The sequence below is a fragment of the Lagopus muta genome, chromosome Z (assembly GCF_023343835.1).
Source record: "Lagopus muta isolate bLagMut1 chromosome Z, bLagMut1 primary, whole genome shotgun sequence".
Taxonomy (NCBI): domain Eukaryota; kingdom Metazoa; phylum Chordata; class Aves; order Galliformes; family Phasianidae; genus Lagopus; species Lagopus muta.
In genome coordinates this window covers 12,334,281-12,358,225 of record NC_064472.1, presented here as the reverse complement: position 1 = coordinate 12,358,225, position 23,945 = coordinate 12,334,281, and the positions used below count along the sequence as shown (strand labels likewise).

The following is a 23,945-nucleotide window of genomic DNA, read 5'->3' as shown; positions in this document are numbered from 1 at the left end:
CCCACAACAGACTCTTCTGATAAAGCTTACCTGAAGAATTGTTGTATCAGTAAGAAGTTGTATCTCTAGCAACTCTGACAAACTGCTGACAATATCACAAACTTTGTTATATAACATCACTATAACTCTTTGCTTGTGGGTGGAACACTTGGCACGTTTTGCTTTTGAACTTAAAAGACCACCTAAAAAAATCAGAAATATTTTCATTAATTTTCCAGTGTTTCAGTTGTGTCAAATATTAGAAAGATAACTGTTTTCTCAAGAAAACAAAGTTGCCCAAACAGCTTGGTGAATGAAATCATTTGCAGAAGAAAGAATATTTAGCAGCAGCAGTTGGAATTTCAAATGACATTTGATTTTCATAATAGTTCTGAATTATGGTGCAAGATTTTTAAAACAGTTCTTGATGTTGGATCTCCATATCTGAGAATATGAATATAACAACAAACTGCTTTAATTTTTATGATTTAATTTTCATTAAATTAAATCATTCTATCAAGATTATGACTACAAAATGACTTATTCATCCACACAGAAACAATTTGCAAAAGACTAACTTTGGACTAATTTCTCAATACTTTTGTCTAAGAAGTAATACTAACACTATAGCTATTGCAATAAACTTGAATAAATACAACTAAGTTATTTGGGGAACACAAAAAATTGTTATTTTACATTTCATCATCATTAAAATAACACCATATATTAATCCAGATGATGTATGCCATATGAAAGAACTACCAATAGAGCAGTTACATATAAAAATCTTCAGGGAACTGTATTACTGTAATCATCATACAGTAGATAGGAAAAAAAAAAAAAAAAAAAAAAGCAAGAATAATGTGAAAAGGCTTCTAAAAATCTTTCATCATACTAACCACCAAGAGGATCCACTCTATACACAGGGTCATACTGAGGATAGAGAGTGTTCTGCAAATGAAATTTTGTGTACTGAATAACTCTTTCTATTACATCCTCAATATAGACAGCTTTAGGCATATTTGGTGATGTCATAATATTGATAGCAGTAAGACAAGCATCTGCAGATTTTGTTACTCTCTCCATTATAAGATCTCTCCATAACCTCTCCTCATCTTCAGTGTCATTGTTCTGCAGTATACAAGAAAAACAGTTCAGAGAGAAGAAAAAGTTGAATTGCTTTACAGTACTTGGTAAGGATAAAATTGCCATTTTAATATACTTTCATACAAGCACATTCCTCTGTGATACAAAAAAACTGTCTTACAATCAACTACAATTTGTTTTACTAGCAACATGTTTTCAATCATACTTCTTCCTAAGTTAGAATTCTACAATAACCCACCATATTGTTCTGGTAAAATACAAAGAAGTTTTGTATTTTAGGGAAGCTCTATGAAGGAATACCGCATACTGTCTGCTTAAGACTGATGTGCCTTAAGCAAAAACGACTCAGTTTTGCTTCATGTTTACACACACAGCTTCCTGCTCTGACTCTGCTCTGTTTTTTACCACTAGAGGGAACTGTCACACAGCAAGACTGTTCTGATTCACAGAAACTGGTGAGAACAAGACTTTCCTCAGAGATAGGCTCAACTGTTATCATGATCTTTTATCATTGGGTTCAGCTTCATCTCATCAAACATACCCATTTAGTTTTAGCACTGGGCACACAATTCCTGTATGTTGGTTTTTGTACAAACTATAATACCAAATGATCAACAGGGTATTTACAAACTACAAGCATTACTGAAATATTGTTTATCACATTATCAGTTGGAAAATCAGAGAGAATTTCTAATACACTATGCCTGCTACATATACAGCCATACAAACTACAGCTCTCTAACAGCAGTTCAACATTGGCTTTCCTTATTTTTACAAAGAAAAACTGTTGGCGAAACAACAGTTTCTAGTCGTATCAGCTTTCTCCCTTTGAGGTAAGAAAATCTAGAAGTATTGCATTATGTATGTGTTACAAGTATTTAAAGAAAAGAACCACAAACGAGGAGATCCCTTTAAATTTCTCACATGGAATAGTTTTAAGCCACGTGTTGCTTGAAGGATGTTTTTTTTATTAAAAAAGATGGTCCCTTCCAGCTCTAGATGTTCTATGGTTCTATGATTTAAAATACGTGCTTAGTTTTTAATGCTTAAGGGGAAATACATTCTAAATATTGCTGTACTTTCCTCCACTGTGTTAAGGAAGGTTTATGAACCACTAACAAAGACATTTCCACAATACATATTTACCATATATATAATTACCAGAAGCATTTCAGATAGAAACTTTAGTACTTTAAATTAAGTAAAAAGACAACTCAATTGCTCTCAACACATCTGTTTTTAATAGAACTACAGTAAAACTACTAGTATTGAAAGAATATCATCAAATGAACTTTATTTCAAATCATAAAACTTGACAATCTGTTTATCACGAATATCTAAAATAAAAAATTCCATTCAAGCATTCAAACACACACATAAACAAATCCCAGGCATTTGAAGTTATCAAATAAACAGAACCCAAGTAAAGAAAATCTGGTGCTGAAGAGTGCTGTGAAATGATGCAATTTGAAACTCACGTGGTTAAGTAACGTAGAAAGCTTTGATCCATCTTGAATATTCTTCTCCAAAATATTCAGGACCTTTACTATTTTGTCTGTTGAGAGCTGTAACAAGAAAGCAAATATATCAAGGAGCCGTGGTATGAGCCACATATTCTAGCTAACCATATACAGATTTATTAGAAGATCCAGACCTTGCAGAAATAAATTTCCTTGGTATTTGAGAGCTAATACATAGGAAATGTATTCTTACTAATTTTAATAACATTGAAAAATTAGCATGCTGAAAAACTTAACACAAATTCTCTTACTGATATCTTACAGCATTAAATTAACTGTAGAACACACAGATAAAAATACAGCAACTCCAGAAAAATCTCTTTTACTCATCCAGATAATACTGGTGATCCTTTCCAGAAGTAACAGAATTCTGATTTTACACATACATGCATGCACATATGTATTAAAAAAAAAAAAAGTAGGAGAGGTTAAGGGTGAGAAGTATGAAGTAGACAAAATGCTCAGGGTGAAAACATTCTACAGATAAAGATATGGAGGAATGAAGAAAAGGCAAAGAAGTATATCTGAGTCTTGGTTTAAGGAAGGTCTTTCAGTGACTTGCACTTGTCACTTAACAGACAACTCGTAAACACAGAGGGTGATCAAGAGCATGCAGACTAAGAGCATAACATAAGACTGCCCAAAACCAAGAGTTTTACATTAGGAAAGCAAGAAAATTATTTCTAAAAGTGCTATACCAACACAACATCACAGAACATTCTTTCAAGGCAGGAAGAGTATAGTAAACAACCCAGCACAGACAGTCTACAGAAACTGAATCTTGTCACCAGAGACATTAAATATTTTGAGAGGCTTTTCTGGAGACATAGGAAGAACTAGGTAATTCAATATGATGGACATCTGCATATTCACAGTGTACTGACAGCTTATATTAGAAAGAGTGGATGTCCTATTTCACTGGGTTTGCTCAAAACTAGATGCAAGGAGCAGACAATAGATCAGTGTTCTTTTGTGAAAGTAAATTAATTTACATTTTCTGCTCAGGCATATGTGTTACATATTAGTACACAGTGCTTAGTTGTCACAAACACAAAAATACCTCAGCATCAGAGAAACTAGCAGTTGATATGCGGTAACTATTTAAGTACTTCAGTTAAGTTCAGTGTAAGCATTACTGTTCACAGTAAGTCACATGCTCTAATGAAGGGATTGAAATGTCATCACAGTGAACACATTTTTTGCAGGTGTGATGAAACTGAATGATCAGGAAGAGGTAAAGACTATGAAGATGTACCTTGTCCATGATACCCATTGCCTTGATTTTTGCAGATTCACTACCCAACTCATTAAGCTGATGTTTTCCCAGAAGCAATTCCTGTGGAATCTCATCATCATCACCTTGGGAAAAAAAAAAAGAAAAAAAAAGTAAACAGTCATATTTTTCATAACACTTCAAAGAATGCAGTACTGACAGCCAGTGAGAAAAAGCAAAAGCAAGAAAATCTGTTAAAGAACTGCTTCACAAATAGCTAGGATCTAATAGTTCCAACTAATGATGACAACGTTAGGTTTTTATAAAACAACAACTTGCTCAATGTGTCTGATTACATGCTCTGGAATTTCATTTAACAGCCTAACATGAGACATCTATTTTTCTTATACAGCAACACATTTATTGCAGTACTACCCTCATTTGGCAAAACAAATCACAAATGATCATAGTTATAATTCTAAAGTTCAAATCTCAGTCAGAACAACAGTTGGAAAAATGTATACTATACCTAAGGATGCACAGAAAAAATGGCATGTATTGACATTTGTCAACATTTCTGAAGACCAATCAGTGGATGTGAGCATAATGGGGCAGTGGGTGGTGTGTTTCAGCAGTGATGCCTGCAATATGAAACATAAGCCACGTTCTGTACAGCCATGAAGTTATTTATGAAAGTGGCATGCAGGTTTTTGTCCACGGTTTGCAAAATTGCATTGCTAACGGTGGTGACTATGCAGATGAATAGTGTTTTTCTTTTGTAGTGTTTGAGAATTTGCTCTACCAAATAGTGCTCTTGAGCTTTTTTTATCTGTTACAGTTTCTAAGGAAATGAAGAGGAGGCATTACTTATGGAACAACCTACTTGCATAGAAAGAATGACAGTTTTAAATCCAGGGGTATAGACAAGACTGCTTTAAAAACCATAGTGATTTGTTTACTGCATCTCTCTCCTCATTCTAATCCTGTGATAGTAAAAAGTGTGTTAAGCGCTCAGCCACTTGACAAGAACAGTAAAGCAGCAGATACATTCCAGTAGACTATTATTTGTTTCATTATGATTTATAAATCTTTTGGATTCTGCAAGGAAAGGAAGAAGTTCTGCCTCCAGTGGCAAGTGAAATTGAAAAGGTAAAGATACCCACTCAAGGTGGAAGCCATACGAACACTATTTATTCTAGCAAGTATCAGAGGAAATTAAATTAGAAAGAAGAAAGCCTGAAAATACTAGAAATGCAATTTGTTTGTCATTTCTTGTGTCTAACTGGGGGGAAGCACTTTGAAAATTTCTGACATATTACCCAAGGTTGTAAAATCCATGTCTTCCAGATTTTCCAAAATGTTTTCTATTGAAGCAATAAATCTTTTGAAGGTTGAAGAATCCATCATTTCTGGTGGGAAACAAACAAACAAATAAATAAATGAATATTTTATATACAATGTAGAAAATAAAAACTGAAGAATATAAATCCAAAAATTACCTTCAGGTGTTAGTTTAGGTTCATAAGCTCTTCTCTTCTTTTGTTTTTCTTTTTTCTTCATTTTTCTTGCCACTAATAAGAGAGCAAAGAATGAAGCTAACAGTTTGTCAAAATGAAATAAAGGAATAGTTACATTTCTTACGTTTGCATTAAACACTACATGTAAAAATGTTTATTTCACAATTTTCAACTTGTCCTTTAAAAATGCACTTGTATCATGAAAGAAAATGAATTTTTATAACGATGAGTTACCCTCACTGAGGCTAGGAGGAGGAGAATAATCATCCATATCAGAGTCATCAGGACTGCGATTACGGTAACGGCCACTACCAGAAGTCCTTCTTCCTTCATGATAATGACCACTTCTCCTGTGGTCACCAGAACCTCTTCTGTCATGTTCTTCATACTCCCAAGCTTCGTCTCTATCCTTTTTATGTCTTTTTCGAGAAGCTAGAAATGAAATGCATTTTCATTCTAAGTATAAAACATCCAATTTTAATATCTCAAGATTATAGGTTTACAAACAAAACGTAACCATATAACTGCTTCATAAAACAAGTGAATGCTCCAAACCATTATATAAAATTCACTTATGGCACCAACCTAACAATTCATTTTGAATTACATGAAAAACAAGCATGAAATCAAAGATGCCCAGCAAATACTTAAAAGCATGAATGTGAAGGAGACTTGCCCTTTTAAACAAAGGAGAATGAACAAAACAACTTTAATTTTCTCCTTTCTTAAAAAAAAAAAAAAAATTAGATATTCTTCACTTACATAATTGTGGCTATTATAAAGTGCAACTCATTGTTCATTTTGCCCATCTAATAGAGGAAATTCGAATTACAGTCGATTTTGCCAAGAAATCAAAAAACTTGTCTTGATATATATTGCACATAATTCATTGTAAAGGAGAAACAATTCTGGACTAAACAGTCAGTATTTACCACTTGTGGCTTTTATAACCACTTTCCAGTCAATACCAAAAAGAACAGCAGAACTAAATGCTGAAATCAGGATGAGTGTTTTTATCAGAAACAAAGATTTGGTGAAAATACAATTTTCAGAGAAAGGGAATGGAGATTTCTCTGTTATTTTTGAAGACAGTCTTGTACATCTTTGAGAAGAAAAGGTGCTAAGATGTAATAGAAAGAGGATATTTCGTAGTTTCCTCCATGAAACTTTCCATTACCTAATGTAAGACGGTGACTGGGCTAACAAAAAGATATAGAAGCTTTGAAGATCAAAATGGTTTCAAAACATTGCACTCTAGACTACCAAAGTTTACTGCTCTCATGAAGCAGTACTGAACAGCCTTTACATTTGTACATGTTTCTGTCAAACTCTCCTGACATTTAAAAATGTATGACTGTATACTGAATTGCTTTAGAGAAGAATGTCTCCAAGGATTTATACAGAACTGGAACAGAACTGACAAATTACTTCTACAATTCCAGTTTCTTGATAAGCATAGGAAAGAAAACATTATTCATATCAAAATATAGCCAATAAGCAGACCAGTCACAGGCATTATGAATAAAGAACTATTGAATATGAGGTGATACCACACTGCACCCTAGACAGTTTCCATTTCTGAAAACACAGTATGAAATTTCTGCCAACAGGTGGTTTAATACTTTAATAACTTTGATCAGGCTTTGAGCTGTACTACTTCTGGATCAGAACTGCTTCTGGAGGCAGTAGAGTCATGCTCATGATGCCTGAGATACAGTTCCTGTTCTAAATGGCTGAGAGTTAACTGCAACTGAACCTGTGCTATCTGAACAGAATGCACTGGATAGAGAAATAAACGTCTTATGGAAATGGATTTTCTACATTTGGTTCTCTTCTTTTTCCTCATGAGACAGTATTTTGCATAAATGTTGCACAGCATAACTAAAAAAAATCTGGAGAATGGCTTCCCATAAGGTAAGTACAGAAACAAATTTAAAGGGTAGCTGCTTTTCATCTTGAGTTACAAATTCAAATGGAGTAATTACTCTTTCTTTTATAAAGTAAAAAACAAAATTTTCAGACAAATTGTTGCCTGTATAGCAAACTTGTTTTCATTTAGACTAGCCAACTTAAAAAGAAACCTTTCTGAGAAAGCAAAGTATTAGCCTTGTTTTGCCATAGGAACAGAATTATGTACTACTTACATTCAAAAGCTTCTTCACTGTCATTGTCTTCATCAGAACTGATTTCAGCATATTTTGGTTTCTCATTAACTGTGCTACGTTTGCGTTTGTTCATTTTCACACGTTCGCAAAGAGGCATGGTGGATTCAATTTCTGCCAGGAGCTCAGGAGGCAACTCCTTTAACACTGACTGATCTATGCTACCTATTAATGAAAGTAAGGAGAGTCAATTTGAACCCAAAGATAAAAAAAAAAAAAAAAAAAAAAAGGAAAAAAAGAAAAAATAAAAATAAAAAAAAGTGCCCAACACTACAATTATTTTTCAGAAACCACTTACAGAATATCCACTAGCAATACCACAGTTAGAAGTTAGATATATCTGGAGGTATTTGACAGGCCTTTCTAGAACTTTATACATTGTTCACACTGCAAATGAAAATTAACATAATAAATAGCATAAATATTTCCACTGTGTTAAACATGAAAATAAAAACAAATTCAAACTGGTGAATTACATTTGTAAAACGATACTTCTGCTGTTTCCACAAAACAGTCTATTTTTTGTTCATCCTCTGAATTTAACAAGTTCTTTTGAAAGTGTAGGTAAATGAATGATTCATTGTGCTTTACCATAATTTGGATTAGACAGATTAGTTCATCTGCATGTACCACCAGATGAATGGAGGCCAGCCAGATCTAATCTGGAGATTATACAATTCTGTTTACAGCTATTCAGCATTTAGAAAGAGGCAGCTTCCACCCAACTCTAAAAGAGAAATTTGCATGTAGGTATTTTGGCATAATTTCCACAGGTACAGACTATTCACTAAAGAGTCTTAGATCCTGATTCCCTGAAACATACACTCAATTTTATGTACTGTGGGTAAATACACTGAAATCAGTAGAAGCATTCATAGAGCATAAAAAACTATAGAACATTTGGTCAAATGAATGCCTTGCAAAAAACAGCCAAAAGTAAAGGAACAAAAGCTGAATACAGATTCATACAGATGTTTAAAAGCTACATCCACATACATCAGCAGGATTATTTTCTACAAATATATATTTAAGCCTTTCTCAGCCTACTAGGAAAAGTATATTTAAAACAGAATGATTATTAGAATACTTGGAGAAGAAAGAAATCAGTAATATACTGTATATTCTCTGGCACTTGTTCTCAGGCAAAGAAACATACACACGTTTCAAAATTCATGATGTAATATTAAGTTTGCGATTACTGTTTTGAGAAACTATTAGAACTGATTTTGTTCTTCATTTTGCTTACATTGTACACAACAAGTGTCTTGGTAAGATGAAAAGTGATGCATTTTAAGTAAGAAAACACTTAAGATTAAAAAAAACAAAACAACCAACCATGCCAAAACAATAAATAAAACCCACAATGCCCACATTGTGTTTGAAATGGACTACAGTCATCAGCGTTCTTCAGACATCACTTAAACACACTCTCAAAGTTGCCACAGCCATTACAACAAAACAAAACAAAACAATAGGAAAACCACCAGAAAGTACCACCGTAACCAGACCTTTTCTCTACTCACACTGGTGAAACTGAAGGGCAAATCATAGAACAGCTGTAAAACAATTCATCCTAAAGAGCTGCAAGCATAAATAGCCATTTCTTCTTCAGTGCTTGTCCAAATCTAACTGTTCATGACTTGCATACTAGTTGATTGCTGAAGGAAGAATGTATTGCTGTTCTTGTTTGATCACTGAGATCCAGAAGTTTCTTACAGAAGATATTCAAGAACCTTCAGAAGTTACTGAATATCTACTGACTGTAAAAATATTTGTCTCTCACCAGCAATTCTTGACAAAATATAATGCAGATAAAAACAAACCAGAGAGTCTTAGCTAACAATGAATTAATCCAGAATCTACTCCCCACATTTTGGAAACTTTTCTTCGAAGTGTGGTTTTGCCACATATAGTTGAAAGGTTTACAAATACTTGAGTTAATACAATAGGAACAATCAACAACAGCTTTCTTTAAATACATGTAGGTTGCTCTGAAAGTAATGCCTTCAACTTTTTCTTCATGGAAATTACAACAGATATGAAGAACACAATAACTGTACTTGAATGAGCAAAATCACAGCTACAGTACTATTTTTCACATAGACACCACCATAAGCTATGCATTTTCACCAATGACAAACAACAGCCTGCATACTGTGCTCATAAATCTATACCAGTACAGGTGAGCCACTGTTGCTGTTGCCATTGTTGAGACACACCACTCACTGCGCTCACCATTTACTGCCTGGTCTTCATAAATGTTCCACTGTCATTTTTTCTGCAGGGAGCAATTCAGTGACATACATTTGCTTCCTACATACTTCCATGTCTGACATCACTTTGTAAGGCTGTCCCTCTGCTGCCACCTGTCACACAGCAACAACATGTAACAGGATACTGGTGGGAAAGTTCAATCCCTAGTGCCATATCACCAACCCAGATGTCATGAGCTAATATTATAAAATAGGCGGTGTTACTTTCAGAGCAGTCCTCAGAGTTGCTTCGTGCTAAACAGCACAAAGCTAAATCAGGGAAGTGTCATGTTAGGGGTTAGGAAAAAGCTCTTCACCGGAGGGTGATCATACATGGAACAGGCTCCCAAGGGCAGTGGGCACAGCCCTGAACTGTTGGAGTTCAAGGAGTGTTTGGACAATGCTCTCAGACATAGGGTTCAAATTTTGGGTGTTGTCGTGTGGAGCTAGGGGTTGAATTCAGTGACCCTTCTGAGAGAAAGGACTGATTGAATGACTGTGTGATGCCTAGCTGCCTGCTGAGTTAAACCACAAAAATTTTCATTTGGTAGATTTCATATCTTGAATGATACAGATTGTTTCTATTTTTCTTAATTTCACAAGAAAGTAAGGCTTGTGATTCAAGCTGTCTCTGCTCATCATCTTGTCCCTGCAGTTGTTCTCTGCAGTGCCTTTTGAAAATATGGACTACTTTAAACCAAATTTGACAAATAAACTGTGTATTAAGTAGGCTTAGAACATGTCTATACATTACTCACATTGTGATTCTTGGATGTGGTTTTGCCTTAGATATTGTAACAGTATTTAGATACTGGGTAGATTTCTAGGCCTAGCTGGTGAGATTCTGTCTGCTTGACCATATATAAATTTTGTCAAACTACTTAGTTGCTTTACAATGATCTAAAACTGCAAAAAGAGATAAAAGTTTTTGCTATGGAGTTTCACAGCAAGCCATATTCTGCCAGAAACAATTTAGGTAAAACTATTTTCTTGATACTATTTAAAATGGCAATAACAATATCAAACTATGCAAACCTGCTTGAATGGTAAATAATGTCACCAATCACACTCTGAAGACCTCAGAAACTTCTGCTATCAGTTGTAATGCATTATTACTTTCTTATTTGGCCAAAATATAAAGAGGACATAAAACTTAGTATGTGCTGAAAGGTGGGCTACAATGATGTTGAAGAGTCTGGAGAGCAAGATGGATGAGGAGCGGCTGAGAACTTCCAGTTTGCTGGGCCCAGAGCAGAGGAGCTGAGGGGGGCCTGATGGCAGCTGCAGCTCCTCACAGGGAGCGGAGGGAGGGCAGCGCCGAGCTCTGCTCTGTGTAACAGCAACAGGGCCCGAGGGAACAGCATGGAGCTGTGCCAGGGGAGGGCCGGGGGTGAGGGAAAAGCTTTGCACCAGAGGGTGGTGGGCATGGAACAGCCTGCCCAGGGCAGCGGGCACGGCACTGAGCTGCTGGAGCTCAAGAAGTGTATGGACAACACTCAGACATAGGGTTTAAATTTTGGGTGAGTTTCTGTTGGAGTTCAATGCTCCTTCAGTCCCTTCCAACTTGGACTATTCCATGATTCTACGACTCTGTATTCATGATGTCTAAATAGTTTGTGAGTACGAATACTGTGGCAAGTGAACAAGTACTTGAGAAAAGCTGCCCCAAGGTTCATTTTGAAAGTGAGGTTTACAATTATGAAGTGTTCAGCATAAGCTGGCTTCCCATATATATTGTATTTCCAAGTCTGATGTGCTAATATGTTGTAAGAAGGAAAAATTAATGAAATTAATCAAATTTTGTATTTTCAATCTCAGAATGTACCCTGTATTTTAAAAAGTAATCTTTCCAAACATTAACACTTGAAGTGAAAAACCACAGAAAGGTGGAAGACGGAAAAGGACTGCTTGTTTATGGTGGAGATATTTACCTTAAGTTTGCATTTCTCAGTGTTCAGAAGTTTAAATTTAGTCACTCTCCACATTAGGAAACTTGTACTGAGTACTTGTCATACACTTTCTTTTTGACATTACAAATGAAAACACTGTCCTGGTTTCTAAGGCAGTGTTCATATCACAACAATGTTTTGGATGCTCCCGAGATATGTGCAGTTGGCCACTCAGACGAGAAGAGCTGCAGCCTTTACTGAAAAGCAGCAGTGATGGAGTGAAGGCCAGGGGCCCTGAAATGAGCAAGGGGGTAGTTCCATATTATGTGACATCATGCAAAAGCCCATAAAGGCTGTGGGGAGCTGGCTGGTGGCAGGCTACTGCTCAGCCATTGGCTGGCTGACAGCAGGTGGAGAGATGTTGCTAATGGAACATCCGAATTAGAAAGAAGTAAGTAGATCCCTACTGTAAAAAGATGTTCCGAAAATAAATGTATTTTTTAAATACTTAAGTACTACTATGGTTCAGCAGTCAGGTACTACAGTGCAGAGAGTTAAATAACTGTATGTATGTGACAAAAAGCTTAATTGTTAAAACTGTGAAATTCCAAATATCAGTGCACAAATTAAAAATATGCTTTGAACTGTTCTTTTCTTCAAAGAACATTAAGAACATTTTCTTTAAAGAACACTTAAAAAAGTGTTCCATGGCATGCTAAATCTTGGGGATCCTAGTCCTGTGCCCATGTGAACCTCTACAGAAATAGATTTAGAGGGAGAGAAAAGTACGTCCTTTATCATTCCATACAATCTGCTTGAACACATCTTTCAAATTTTCTTTTCTTCATCTGCCCTAGTGAAAGTTCCAGCAGTATGGCTTACAAAAAGAGAGACTGAGACTCTAGAACTCAGCTCTGGCTTTGAGAAAAGGAACCCATAAAAGTTGGGCAGAGAATCTGGACACAGCCAATGAGTAATTCTACAACGCTGTGGAAGTCATCACTGCCCACAGAAAAGCAGCAGATATTCAAGAAGGATTTTATAAAAACATAGGATACTCTCAGAAGCAAGAAGTATTTTTTGGTGGAAAGGAAGACTTCCAAGGAGCCTTATGAAAGATCTAGGCAAAGAACAGAAAATACAAACAACATAATCTGTGAAAACTGCTGAAAATCAACAGGACTTCCACTGAATCGGTGACAGCAATTGAACTACAGGGGTAGTATAAGTTATTTATTCCCTACTGCTAGGAGTTCTCATTCTTACAAACTGATAAAAGGACACTGGTGAGGTCTAGTTTCGAAATACATTTTACAAGTACAGCATTAGTAAGAATAACATGGAGCTACACAAAACAGCTGAGATAAAAGCACTGTTGCAAGATGAACCTCAATTTTTTGAATGAGTTCTCAGGAAAACACCATATCTGACATATCAATATCTACATTACCAACTGTCCATTTTTTCTTGTCACTCCTACCTAGAAGATGAGCACCTAAATGACTTTTGAGCTTGACAAATCAAACTGTTTCCAGTAGTGCTAGAACTCAAACATAAAATGTTGTGTCACACAAAAGCAACAGAATTTGACATTGCTATAAACTACCAGAGTAAAATAAGAGTCACTGTAGGCTCAAAGAAAAACCACACAGGTGTAGAAGGGAAATCTAGCTGCACTGTTGTAACTCTAAAACATGAAGACGACCAAAGTGCAGCGCAGCGAAACCTTTAGTTCCTTATGTAAGACTATGCGTGAAGCACACCTTTGAAGAAAGGGAAAATCTGCACTGAAATTTCAGGTGTGCTGGTGGAGAATTTAGTGTGTTTAGAAGACTGATATTGAGCAACCAAGTTTGTGTTTACACAAGTCTTGAATAGATAATGAAGTCCCGTAATAGCCATCTACACACTGAAGGAGTGGGAACGGGCATTAGAATTTTTTAAAACAAACTTTTAGAGATTATATTTGAAGATCCAAATGGCATTTCTGCACAAGTCTTAAAAACGCTCTCATTTGTCCTAAACTAAAACTTGCATTACATACACCATGCTTGTTTTGGAAAGAGAGTCTTTCACACACAGCGAACCACAGACGCTGCCTTACGCTGGCAGTTAGTTTCTCTTACGGAACATATCCTATTGTGCTTTAATAAAGTAAATCTTGCTCTGAATACAGTAACTAAGAAACTGTTCACATAGCTGATCAGTATGGCTCAAGGAAGTAGCGTAGAAGGCATTTGCTGAAGCCGGGTAAAGAAAGCATGGCACACATGACCTCACAATCTCAATATTGAAGGGAATAGTTCCAAAGTGCTCCCACAACACATTTCAGAACATACAGAATAGAAGGCATTCACAAATGTTAAAACCAGAGTGTTCATTCTGACCTGCTGAAAGGAGGCTACAGTAAGACCCCTCACAAGCACACAAACAAACGAACAACTCTTTGAAAAGAAGCTCCATAACTTTCCTCTGAGAACAGACTACATCTTCCCAAAAAAATAAAATAAAAAAAAAAGCTGAAAGATCAGAAGAGAGAAAAACATTGTTTCTTTCCTGCAAATGCCAGAACTGACCATCAGGATGATTCAAGAAGATTCAAGTGTAACAGTCCTGTGCTACAGCTACTCCTTCCCTTCATTCAGTAACTTACAGATCTACAAACTTGTCAGCAAAATCCAACAAAAATGTCTGTCTTTTCACACAACAACAAAGGCTTATACACAGGCACAACAACGGCACAATTTTGAAATTCAAGATTTATTAAAATTTGTATAGATTGCAAAGATGTGACAAAACATTTAGCCCATTTGAGGCAGAATTATTCCTTGAGACAGAATGACCACCTAAATGGTGTTTTCAACTAGGTGAACTCACTCTATTTCAAACCAAACAGCAGTGATCCATTAAGGCTGGAATAAGATATTTTCTTGGGGGAGGGATGGAAGACAATGGAAAAAAATAAAGGACAAGAAATATGAGCACGTAAAAATAGAGAATTCAAAATGTTCTCAGCTACATGAAATAAGAGGGATGGAAGAAGAAATGGATCAGTGATGCTAAGGGCAACATTAGAAAAGATGTGCTACACAATCTACTAAGAAGTGTAGGATGAATCAAATAAAGGATGCTTATGAAAATCACGTTTCAGTGGCATTAAAATGTTTATAACTGAAAACGGCCCTGAGTAACACAGCAAACACTATTTCTCTAAATTAGAGTGATGACACTGGAAATCACGCAAATACTTTTTGTGTTAGTTTAAAAATATCAACCAGTTGTTTTCTGGTTCCTTTCCTCTTGCCACTTAAGACAGACAGAAACGTCTACGCTCCTCTGAAGACAGCACCTTAAAACAGTTTATTGTCAAAAGACCTAAAGTGTGCAGGCTCCCCAGAAGTGATGCACCTGTGGTGTAAATGCTGATGGCATTTTGTAACCCTGTTCTTGCTTGTGTTGCGTTAATACATCTCCAGAAAAAGACACATTTCAGTCTAGTAATTAAAGACACAGAAGAATCTTGGGGCTTGTCTAAGTAGCAGCTTCCAGCGCTCCAGCTACGCTGGTTTATACAGACACACCACTTTAGGTCACGCATATACCAGTTATGTTTATCTACATACATACCCAGATGAAGTACAGTCTGAAACCACCTAAGACTTCCTACATTAGGTACTTGCAACAGAATACATCTTTTCACTTACACTTGGGCAAAACATCCAGAAACAAGTCGTTAGATGAGTTTCACTTTGATTTCTAATATCACTGTATAAGCAAGCAGGCATATGAACAATCAAGCTTTTAGGTTTACTTTCCTACCCAGGAGCAGCAAATCTAAAAGAAAGTCAGAGGACAAAATACAGTGCAATTAACAAAAATAATCTTACCTTTATTAGATTTGGACGACTTGTTCTTGTTAGGTTTAAAACAAGAGCCCCTTGATTTGTCTTCTCTATCCTTAATAAATTTCTGTACGTCATCCAAAGAAAGCTTCTGAAGGACAACTACAGGCTTAGCTCCTTTATTCAGGTCTTCAACTAGCCCAATCTTCTCTACTTTGTCCTTCTGTTCACCTTTAAATTCAGTTTTCCTTGACTCCTGAGTGACATTGCCATCTTTGTCACGCTTGATTTTTGGAATGACAAAATGTTTCAGTGCACCAGATCTTGCCCCCAACAAATAACTGGGAAACTCTGCTTTATTGTCAGGATGTGCTTTATTACTCTCAACTTTACTCTTACTACTGTCTGTCCTTCGTTCATCCTTGCTGTTGGGTGACCTAAAACCAGGTTTATCAGCTCTTGATTTGCTAGAATCTCCTTTGCCATCCTGTTTTACACAAGGGCTGTCAGGTCTTCTGATTCTCAGAAGAAAGCCTTTCTCTCCATTCATCAATCTCGTGTCTGAGTTTCCTATCAAATATTTTATGTTTTGAACCATCAGATTTAATACCATACTCAGAATCATCTTCATTTCTATGTGAGGATCTCAAAAATTCAGTCCTTCTAATCTTTGATGGATCTCCTCTGTCTCTTTCTGACTCCCTGTCCACAGATATGTGCGTAAGGTTATCTGTAATTCCTAAATCTGCAAATAGACAAAGCACTGTATTTCTGTTGAACAAACATATAAAGAAACAGGTGAGCTTTGTAGAATATATTGCTTTTTTTCAAGGATTGAATATGCAATATCTACGTTTCACTATTGTTACCCAGAGAAGTGTTAGGAATAACTATGAGAGCAAGAATCAGAGCATCTACCTTAATGGCAAAGACAAGGGTAGGAAATAACTCCATCCGCCTCCAGACAAAGTAACGCACTGAAAAATTCTCCTTTTTCACAGGTAAACTACCAACAGAAATAAAAGCTGCATCATGTAACTGCTGAATTTTCCCAACATTTATTTATGAAAAGTTGAAACAAAAAATGAAGGCCTCAGAGACTACATGATTCCAACACATATTTCACCATACCTTTTGGGAAAGGATGGATATATATTGCCAAAAAACACCTGCAAATAGAAATGACCCATTCTGGTGCAAAGCATGCTAAATAACTGCAAGTTTTCTAGACTATCGGAATTAACTCATTATATACATTTGGTTTTAGTTTTTGATGAAACTGTACCTAGCGTATTTTCAAAATGCAACCTTGTTCACTACGAGAAAAAAAAGACTAACGGCTGAATGAAAAAAAGTATATATTAAAATGGATCTTCTACAAATCCAGTGTATTTATAAATGCCATAACGGAAGCCTTCTGGTCCAGTTAAGCTGAAAAGAGGTAGTCATTAATAGACACCAGGGGAGCTGGAACTAGATGATCTTTAACATCCCTTCCAATCCAAGCAATTATGTGATTCTATGACAACAGAAAGAGAGAAAGGCTGTACATTTCTTGCAAAAGAGACAGGTTTTTTTTTTCCTGTATGTACAGACACATTTAGAGTTTACAATAAGTCTTCAGTCCAAAAGAATCATAAGAAGTCCCTTTCTGTAAAGCATAAAATGTCCTTTGTTTCTCTGAAATGCCGTGTAATTTTCAAGTAAACATTCAATGAAAATTATAATTTGCTCAGTGCAACTGGCAGTGTATGCAACTTGGAAGATGCTTAGTGGGCTACTATTTCTCCATTTACACCTGCAAATGCAGCTTCTCTTGGAAATTCCAGACAGTGATCTGAAAATTTAGGCCTGTGGAATCAAAAACTTTTACAATTGTACCCTTTACAAAAGTACAATCTGTACTGTAGTAAGGAAGCTGCATCACAATTGATAACTTTCAAAAGTAAATATCCTTTGACTGCAGTGCTTCATTGCCACACTGATTTCAGTGTGCTCATTTACGATAAAAAAATTAGTTCTGTAAATAAGCTTGAGTGAAATTTGTTTTCTTCAAGTATTAATATCCACAAGCTGTTTTTTCAAAAGGTTGGACAATCTATTCCTTACGTAAGCCCTATACATGAGGGATTTAAACAAATGCTCAAGAATCATACACCCTTTTTCTCTATTGTTTTCATATATACAAGAGAATACAGTTGAGAAGCCCTGCCAAACTGCCCAGAAAACTGAGGTTTGAGTTTGCTCAAACAGCCAACACAATGTGGATGCAGTTTGTTATCCGAGAATATTTCCTTTCTTGTCACTCCTACCTAGAAGATGAGCACCTAAATGACTTTTGAGCTTGACAAATCAAACTGTTTCCAGTAGTGCTAGAACTCAAACATAAAATGTTGTGTCACACAAAAGCAACAGAATTTGACATTGCTATAAACTACCAGAGTAAAATAAGAGTCACTGTAGGCTCAAAGAAAAACCACACAGGTGTAGAAGGGAAATCTAGCTGCACTGTTGTAACTCTAAAACATGAAGACGACCAAAGTGCAGCGCAGCGAAACCTTTAGTTCCTTATGTAAGACTATGCGTGAAGCACACCTTTGAAGAAAGGGAAAATCTGCACTGAAATTTCAGGTGTGCTGGTGGAGAATTTAGTGTGTTTAGAAGACTGATATTGAGCAACCAAGTTTGTGTTTACACAAGTCTTGAATAGATAATGAAGTCCCGTAATAGCCATCTACACACTGAAGGAGTGGGAACGGGCATTAGAATTTTTTAAAACAAACTTTTAGAGATTATATTTGAAGATCCAAATGGCATTTCTGCACAAGTCTTAAAAACGCTCTCATTTGTCCTAAACTAAAACTTGCATTACATACACCATGCTTGTTTTGGAAAGAGAGTCTTTCACACACAGCGAACCACAGACGCTGCCTTACGCTGGCAGTTAGTTTCTCTTACGGAACATATCCTATTGTGCTTTAATAAAGTAAATCTCGCTCTGAATACAGTAACTAAGAAACTGTTCACATAGCTGATCAGTATGGCTCAAGGAAGTAGCGTAGAAGGCATTTGCTGAAGCCGGGTAAAGAAAGCATGGCACACATGACCTCACAATCTCAATATTGAAGGGAATAATTCCAAAGTGCTCCCACAACACATTTCAGAACATACAGAATAGAAGGCATTCACAAATGTTAAAACCAGAGTGTTCATTCTGACCTGCTGAAAGGAGGCTACAGTAAGACCCCTCACAAGCACACAAACAAACGAACAACTCTTTGAAAAGAAGCTCCATAACTTTCCTCTGAGAACAGACTACATCTTCCCAAAAAAATAAAATAAAAAAAAAAGCTGAAAGATCAGAAGAGAGAAAAACATTGTTTCTTTCCTGCAAATGCCAGAACTGACCATCAGGATGATTCAAGAAGATTCAAGTGTAACAGTCCTGTGCTACAGCTACTCCTTCCCTTCATTCAGTAACTTACAGATCTACAAACTTGTCAGCAAAATCCAACAAAAATGTCTGTCTTTTCACACAACAACAAAGGCTTATACACAGGCACAACAACGGCACAATTTTGAAATTCAAGATTTATTAAAATTTGTATAGATTGCAAAGATGTGACAAAACATTTAGCCCATTTGAGGCAGAATTATTCCTTGAGACAGAATGACCACCTAAATGGTGTTTTCAACTAGGTGAACTCACTCTATTTCAAACCAAACAGCAGTGATCCATTAAGGCTGGAATAAGATATTTTCTTGGGGGAGGGATGGAAGACAATGGAAAAAAATAAAGGACAAGAAATATGAGCACGTAAAAATAGAGAATTCAAAATGTTCTCAGCTACATGAAATAAGAGGGATGGAAGAAGAAATGGATCAGTGATGCTAAGGGCAACATTAGAAAAGATGTGCTACACAATCTACTAGGAAGTGTAGGATGAATCAAATAAAGGATGCTTATGAAAATCACGTTTCAGTGGCATTAAAATGTTTATAACTGAAAACGGCCCTGAGTAACACAGCAAACACTATTTCTCTAAATTAGAGTGATGACACTGGAAATCACGCAAATACTTTTTGTGTTAGTTTAAAAATATCAACCAGTTGTTTTCTGGTTCCTTTCCTCTTGCCACTTAAGACAGACAGAAATGTCTACGCTCCTCCGAAGACAGCACCTTAAAACAGTTTATTGTCAAAAGACCTAAAGTGTGCAGGCTCCCCAGAAGTGATGCACCTGTGGTGTAAATGCTGATGGCATTTTGTAACCCTGTTCTTGCTTGTGTTGCGTTAATACATCTCCAGAAAAAGACACATTTCAGTCTAGTAATTAAAGACACAGAAGAATCTTGGGGCTTGTCTAAGTAGCAGCTTCCAGCGCTCCAGCTACGCTGGTTTATACAGACACACCACTTTAGGTCACGCATATACCAGTTATGTTTATCTACATACATACCCAGATGAAGTACAGTCTGAAACCACCTAAGACTTCCTACATTAGGTACTTGCAACAGAATACATCTTTTCACTTACACTTGGGCAAAACATCCAGAAACAAGTCGTTAGATGAGTTTCACTTTGATTTCTAATATCACTGTATAAGCAAGCAGGCATATGAACAATCAAGCTTTTAGGTTTACTTTCCTACCCAGGAGCAGCAAATCTAAAAGAAAGTCAGAGGACAAAATACAGTGCAATTAACAAAAATAATCTTACCTTTATTAGATTTGGACGACTTGTTCTTGTTAGGTTTAAAACAAGAGCCCCTTGATTTGTCTTCTCTATCCTTAATAAATTTCTGTACGTCATCCAAAGAAAGCTTCTGAAGGACAACTACAGGCTTAGCTCCTTTATTCAGGTCTTCAACTAGCCCAATCTTCTCTACTTTGTCCTTCTGTTCACCTTTAAATTCAGTTTTCCTTGACTCCTGAGTGACATTGCCATCTTTGTCACGCTTGATTTTTGGAATGACAAAATGTTTCAGTGCACCAGATCTTGCCCCCAACAAATAACTGGGAAACTCTGCTTTATTGTCAGGATGTGCTTTATTACTCTCAACTTTACTCTTACTACTGTCTGTCCTTCGTTCATCCTTGCTGTTGGGTGACCTAAAACCAGGTTTATCAGCTCTTGATTTGCTAGAATCTCCTTTGCCATCCTGTTTTACACAAGGGCTGTCAGGTCTTCTGATTCTCAGAAGAAAGCCTTTCTCTCCATTCATCAATCTCGTGTCTGAGTTTCCTATCAAATATTTTATGTTTTGAACCATCAGATTTAATACCATACTCAGAATCATCTTCATTTCTATTTGAGGATCTCAAAAATTCAGTCCTTCTAATCTTTGATGGATCTCCTCTGTCTCTTTCTGACTCCCTGTCCACAGATATCTGCGTAAGGTTATCTGTAATTCCTAAATCTGCAAATAGACAAAGCACTGTATTTCTGTTGAACAAACATATAAAGAAACAGGTGAGCTTTGTAGAATATATTGCTTTTTTTCAAGGATTGAATATGCAATATCTACGTTTCACTCTTGTTACCCAGAGAAGTGTTAGGAATAACTATGAGAGCAAGAATCAGAGCATCTACCTTAATGGCAAAGACAAGGGTAGGAAATAACTCCATCCGCCTCCAGACAAAGTAACGCACTGAAAAATTCTCCTTTTTCACAGGTAAACTACCAACAGAAATAAAAGCTGCATCATGTAACTGCTGAATTTTCCCAACATTTATTTATGAAAAGTTGAAACAAAAAATGAAGGCCTCAGAGACTACATGATTCCAACACATATTTCACCATACCTTTTGGGAAAGGATGGATATATATTGCCAAAGAACACCTGCAAATAGAAATGACCCATTCTGGTGCAAAGCATGCTAAATAACTGCAAGTTTTCTAGACTATTGGAATTAACTCATTATATACATTTGGTTTTAGTTTTTGATGAAACTGTACCTAGCGTATTTTCAAAATGCAACCTTGTTCACTACGAGAAAAAAAAGACTAACGGCTGAATGAAAAAAAGTATATATTAAAATGGATCTTCTACAAATCCAGTGTATTTATAAATGCCATAAGGGAAGCCTTCTGGTCCAGTTAAGCTGAAAAGAGGTAGTCATTAATAGACACCAGGGGAGCTGGAACTAGATGATCTTTAACATCCTTTCCAATCCAAGCAATTATGTGATTCTATGACAACAGAAAGAGAGAAAGGCTGTACATTTCTTGCAAAAGAGACAGGTTTTTTTTTTCCTGTATGTACAGACACATTTAGAGTTTACAATAAGTCTTCAGTCCAAAAGAATCATAAGAAGTCCCTTTCTGTAAAGCATAAAATGTCCTTTGTTTCTCTGAAATGCCGTGTAATTTTCAAGTAAACATTCAATGAAAATTATAATTTGCTCAGTGCAACTGGCAGTGTATGCAACTTGGAAGATGCTTAGTGGGCTACTATTTCTCCATTTACACCTGCAAATGCAGCTTCTCTTGGAAATTCCAGACAGTGATCTGAAAATTTAGGCCTGTGGAATCAAAAACTTTTACAATTGTACCCTTTACAAAAGTACAATCTGTACTGTAGTAAGGAAGCTGCATCACAATTGATAACTTTCAAAAGTAAATATCCTTTGACTGCAGTGCTTCATTGCCACACTGATTTCAGTGTGCTCATTTACGATAAAAAAATTAGTTCTGTAAATAAGCTTGAGTGAAATTTGTTTTCTTCAAGTATTAATATCCACAAGCTGTTTTTTCAAAAGGTTGGACAATCTATTCCTTACGTAAGCCCTATACATGAGGGATTTAAACAAATGCTCAAGAATCATACACCCTTTTTCTCTATTGTTTTCATATATACAAGAGAATACAGTTGAGAAGCCCTGCCAAACTGCCCAGAAAACTGAGGTTTGAGTTTGCTCAAACAGCCAACACAATGTGGATGCAGTTTGTTATCCGAGAATATTTCCTTTCTTGTCACTCCTAACTAGAAGGTGAGCACCTAAATGACTTTTGAGCTTGACAAATCAAACTGTTTCCAGTAGTGCTAGAACTCAAACATAAAATGTTGTGTCACACAAAAGCAACAGAATTTGACATTGCTATAAACTACCAGAGTAAAATAAGAGTCACTGTAGGCTCAAAGAAAAACCACACAGGTGTAGAAGGGAAATCTAGCTGCACTGTTGTAACTCTAAAACATGAAGACGACCAAAGTGCAGCGCAGCGAAACCTTTAGTTCCTTATGTAAGACTATGCGTGAAGCACACCTTTGAAGAAAGGGAAAATCTGCACTGAAATTTCAGGTGTGCTGGTGGAGAATTTAGTGTGTTTAGAAGACTGATATTGAGCAACCAAGTTTGTGTTTACACAAGTCTTGAATAGATAATGAAGTCCCGTAATAGCCATCTACACACTGAAGGAGTGGGAACGGGCATTAGAATTTTTTAAAACAAACTTTTAGAGATTATATTTGAAGATCCAAATGGCATTTCTGCACAAGTCTTAAAAACGCTCTCATTTGTCCTAAACTAAAACTTGCATTACATACACCATGCTTGTTTTGGAAAGAGAGTCTTTCACACACAGCGAACCACAGACGCTGCCTTACGCTGGCAGTTAGTTTCTCTTACGGAACATATCCTATTGTGCTTTAATAAAGTAAATCTTGCTCTGAATACAGTAACTAAGAAACTGTTCACATAGCTGATCAGTATGGCTCAAGGAAGTAGCGTAGAAGGCATTTGCTGAAGCCGGGTAAAGAAAGCATGGCACACATGACCTCACAATCTCAATATTGAAGGGAATAGTTCCAAAGTGCTCCCACAACACATTTCAGAACATACAGAATAGAAGGCATTCACAAATGTTAAAACCATGTTAAAACCAGAGTGTTCATTCTGACCTGCTGAAAGGAGGCTACAGTAAGACCCCTCACAAGCACACAAACAAACGAACAACTCTTTGAAAAGAAGCTCCATAACTTTCCTCTGAGAACAGACTACATCTTCCCAAAAAAATAAAATAAAAAAAAAAGCTGAAAGATCAGAAGAGAGAAAAACATTGTTTCTTTCCTGCAAATGCCAGAACTGACCATCAGGATGATTCAAGAAGATTCAAGTGTAACAGTCCTGTGCTACAGCTACTCCTTCCCTTCATTCAGTAACTTACAGATCTACAAACTTGTCAGCAAAATCCAACAAAAATGTCTGTCTTTTCACACAACAACAAAGGCTTATACACAGGCACAACAACGGCACAATTTTGAAATTCAAGATTTATTAAAATTTGTATAGATTGCAAAGATGTGACAAAACATTTAGCCCATTTGAGGCAGAATTATTCCTTGAGACAGAATGACCACCTAAATGGTGTTTTCAACTAGGTGAACTCACTCTATTTCAAACCAAACAGCAGTGATCCATTAAGGCTGGAATAAGATATTTTCTTGGGGGAGGGATGGAA

General features: G+C 36.3%; 1 protein-coding gene across 6 annotated transcripts in view; it reads right to left on the bottom strand.

Annotated features, from left to right (window-relative positions):
• The window catches only part of NIPBL (NIPBL cohesin loading factor), a 167,274-nt gene that overhangs the window by 33,443 nt on the left and 109,886 nt on the right, over positions 1-23,945 (bottom strand). For all 6 annotated transcript variants that reach the window (XM_048932553.1, XM_048932552.1, XM_048932551.1 and 3 more), the window contains 8 exons: positions 7,481-7,663; positions 5,571-5,768; positions 5,319-5,390; positions 5,139-5,228; positions 3,862-3,965; positions 2,565-2,651; positions 879-1,110; positions 31-182 (listed from right to left, as the gene is read on the bottom strand). In XM_048932553.1, coding sequence (XP_048788510.1) covers positions 31-182; positions 879-1,110; positions 2,565-2,651; positions 3,862-3,965; positions 5,139-5,228; positions 5,319-5,390; positions 5,571-5,768; positions 7,481-7,663 — 1,118 coding nt within the window. The remainder of the gene's footprint in view (positions 1-30; positions 183-878; positions 1,111-2,564; positions 2,652-3,861; positions 3,966-5,138; positions 5,229-5,318; positions 5,391-5,570; positions 5,769-7,480; positions 7,664-23,945) is intronic.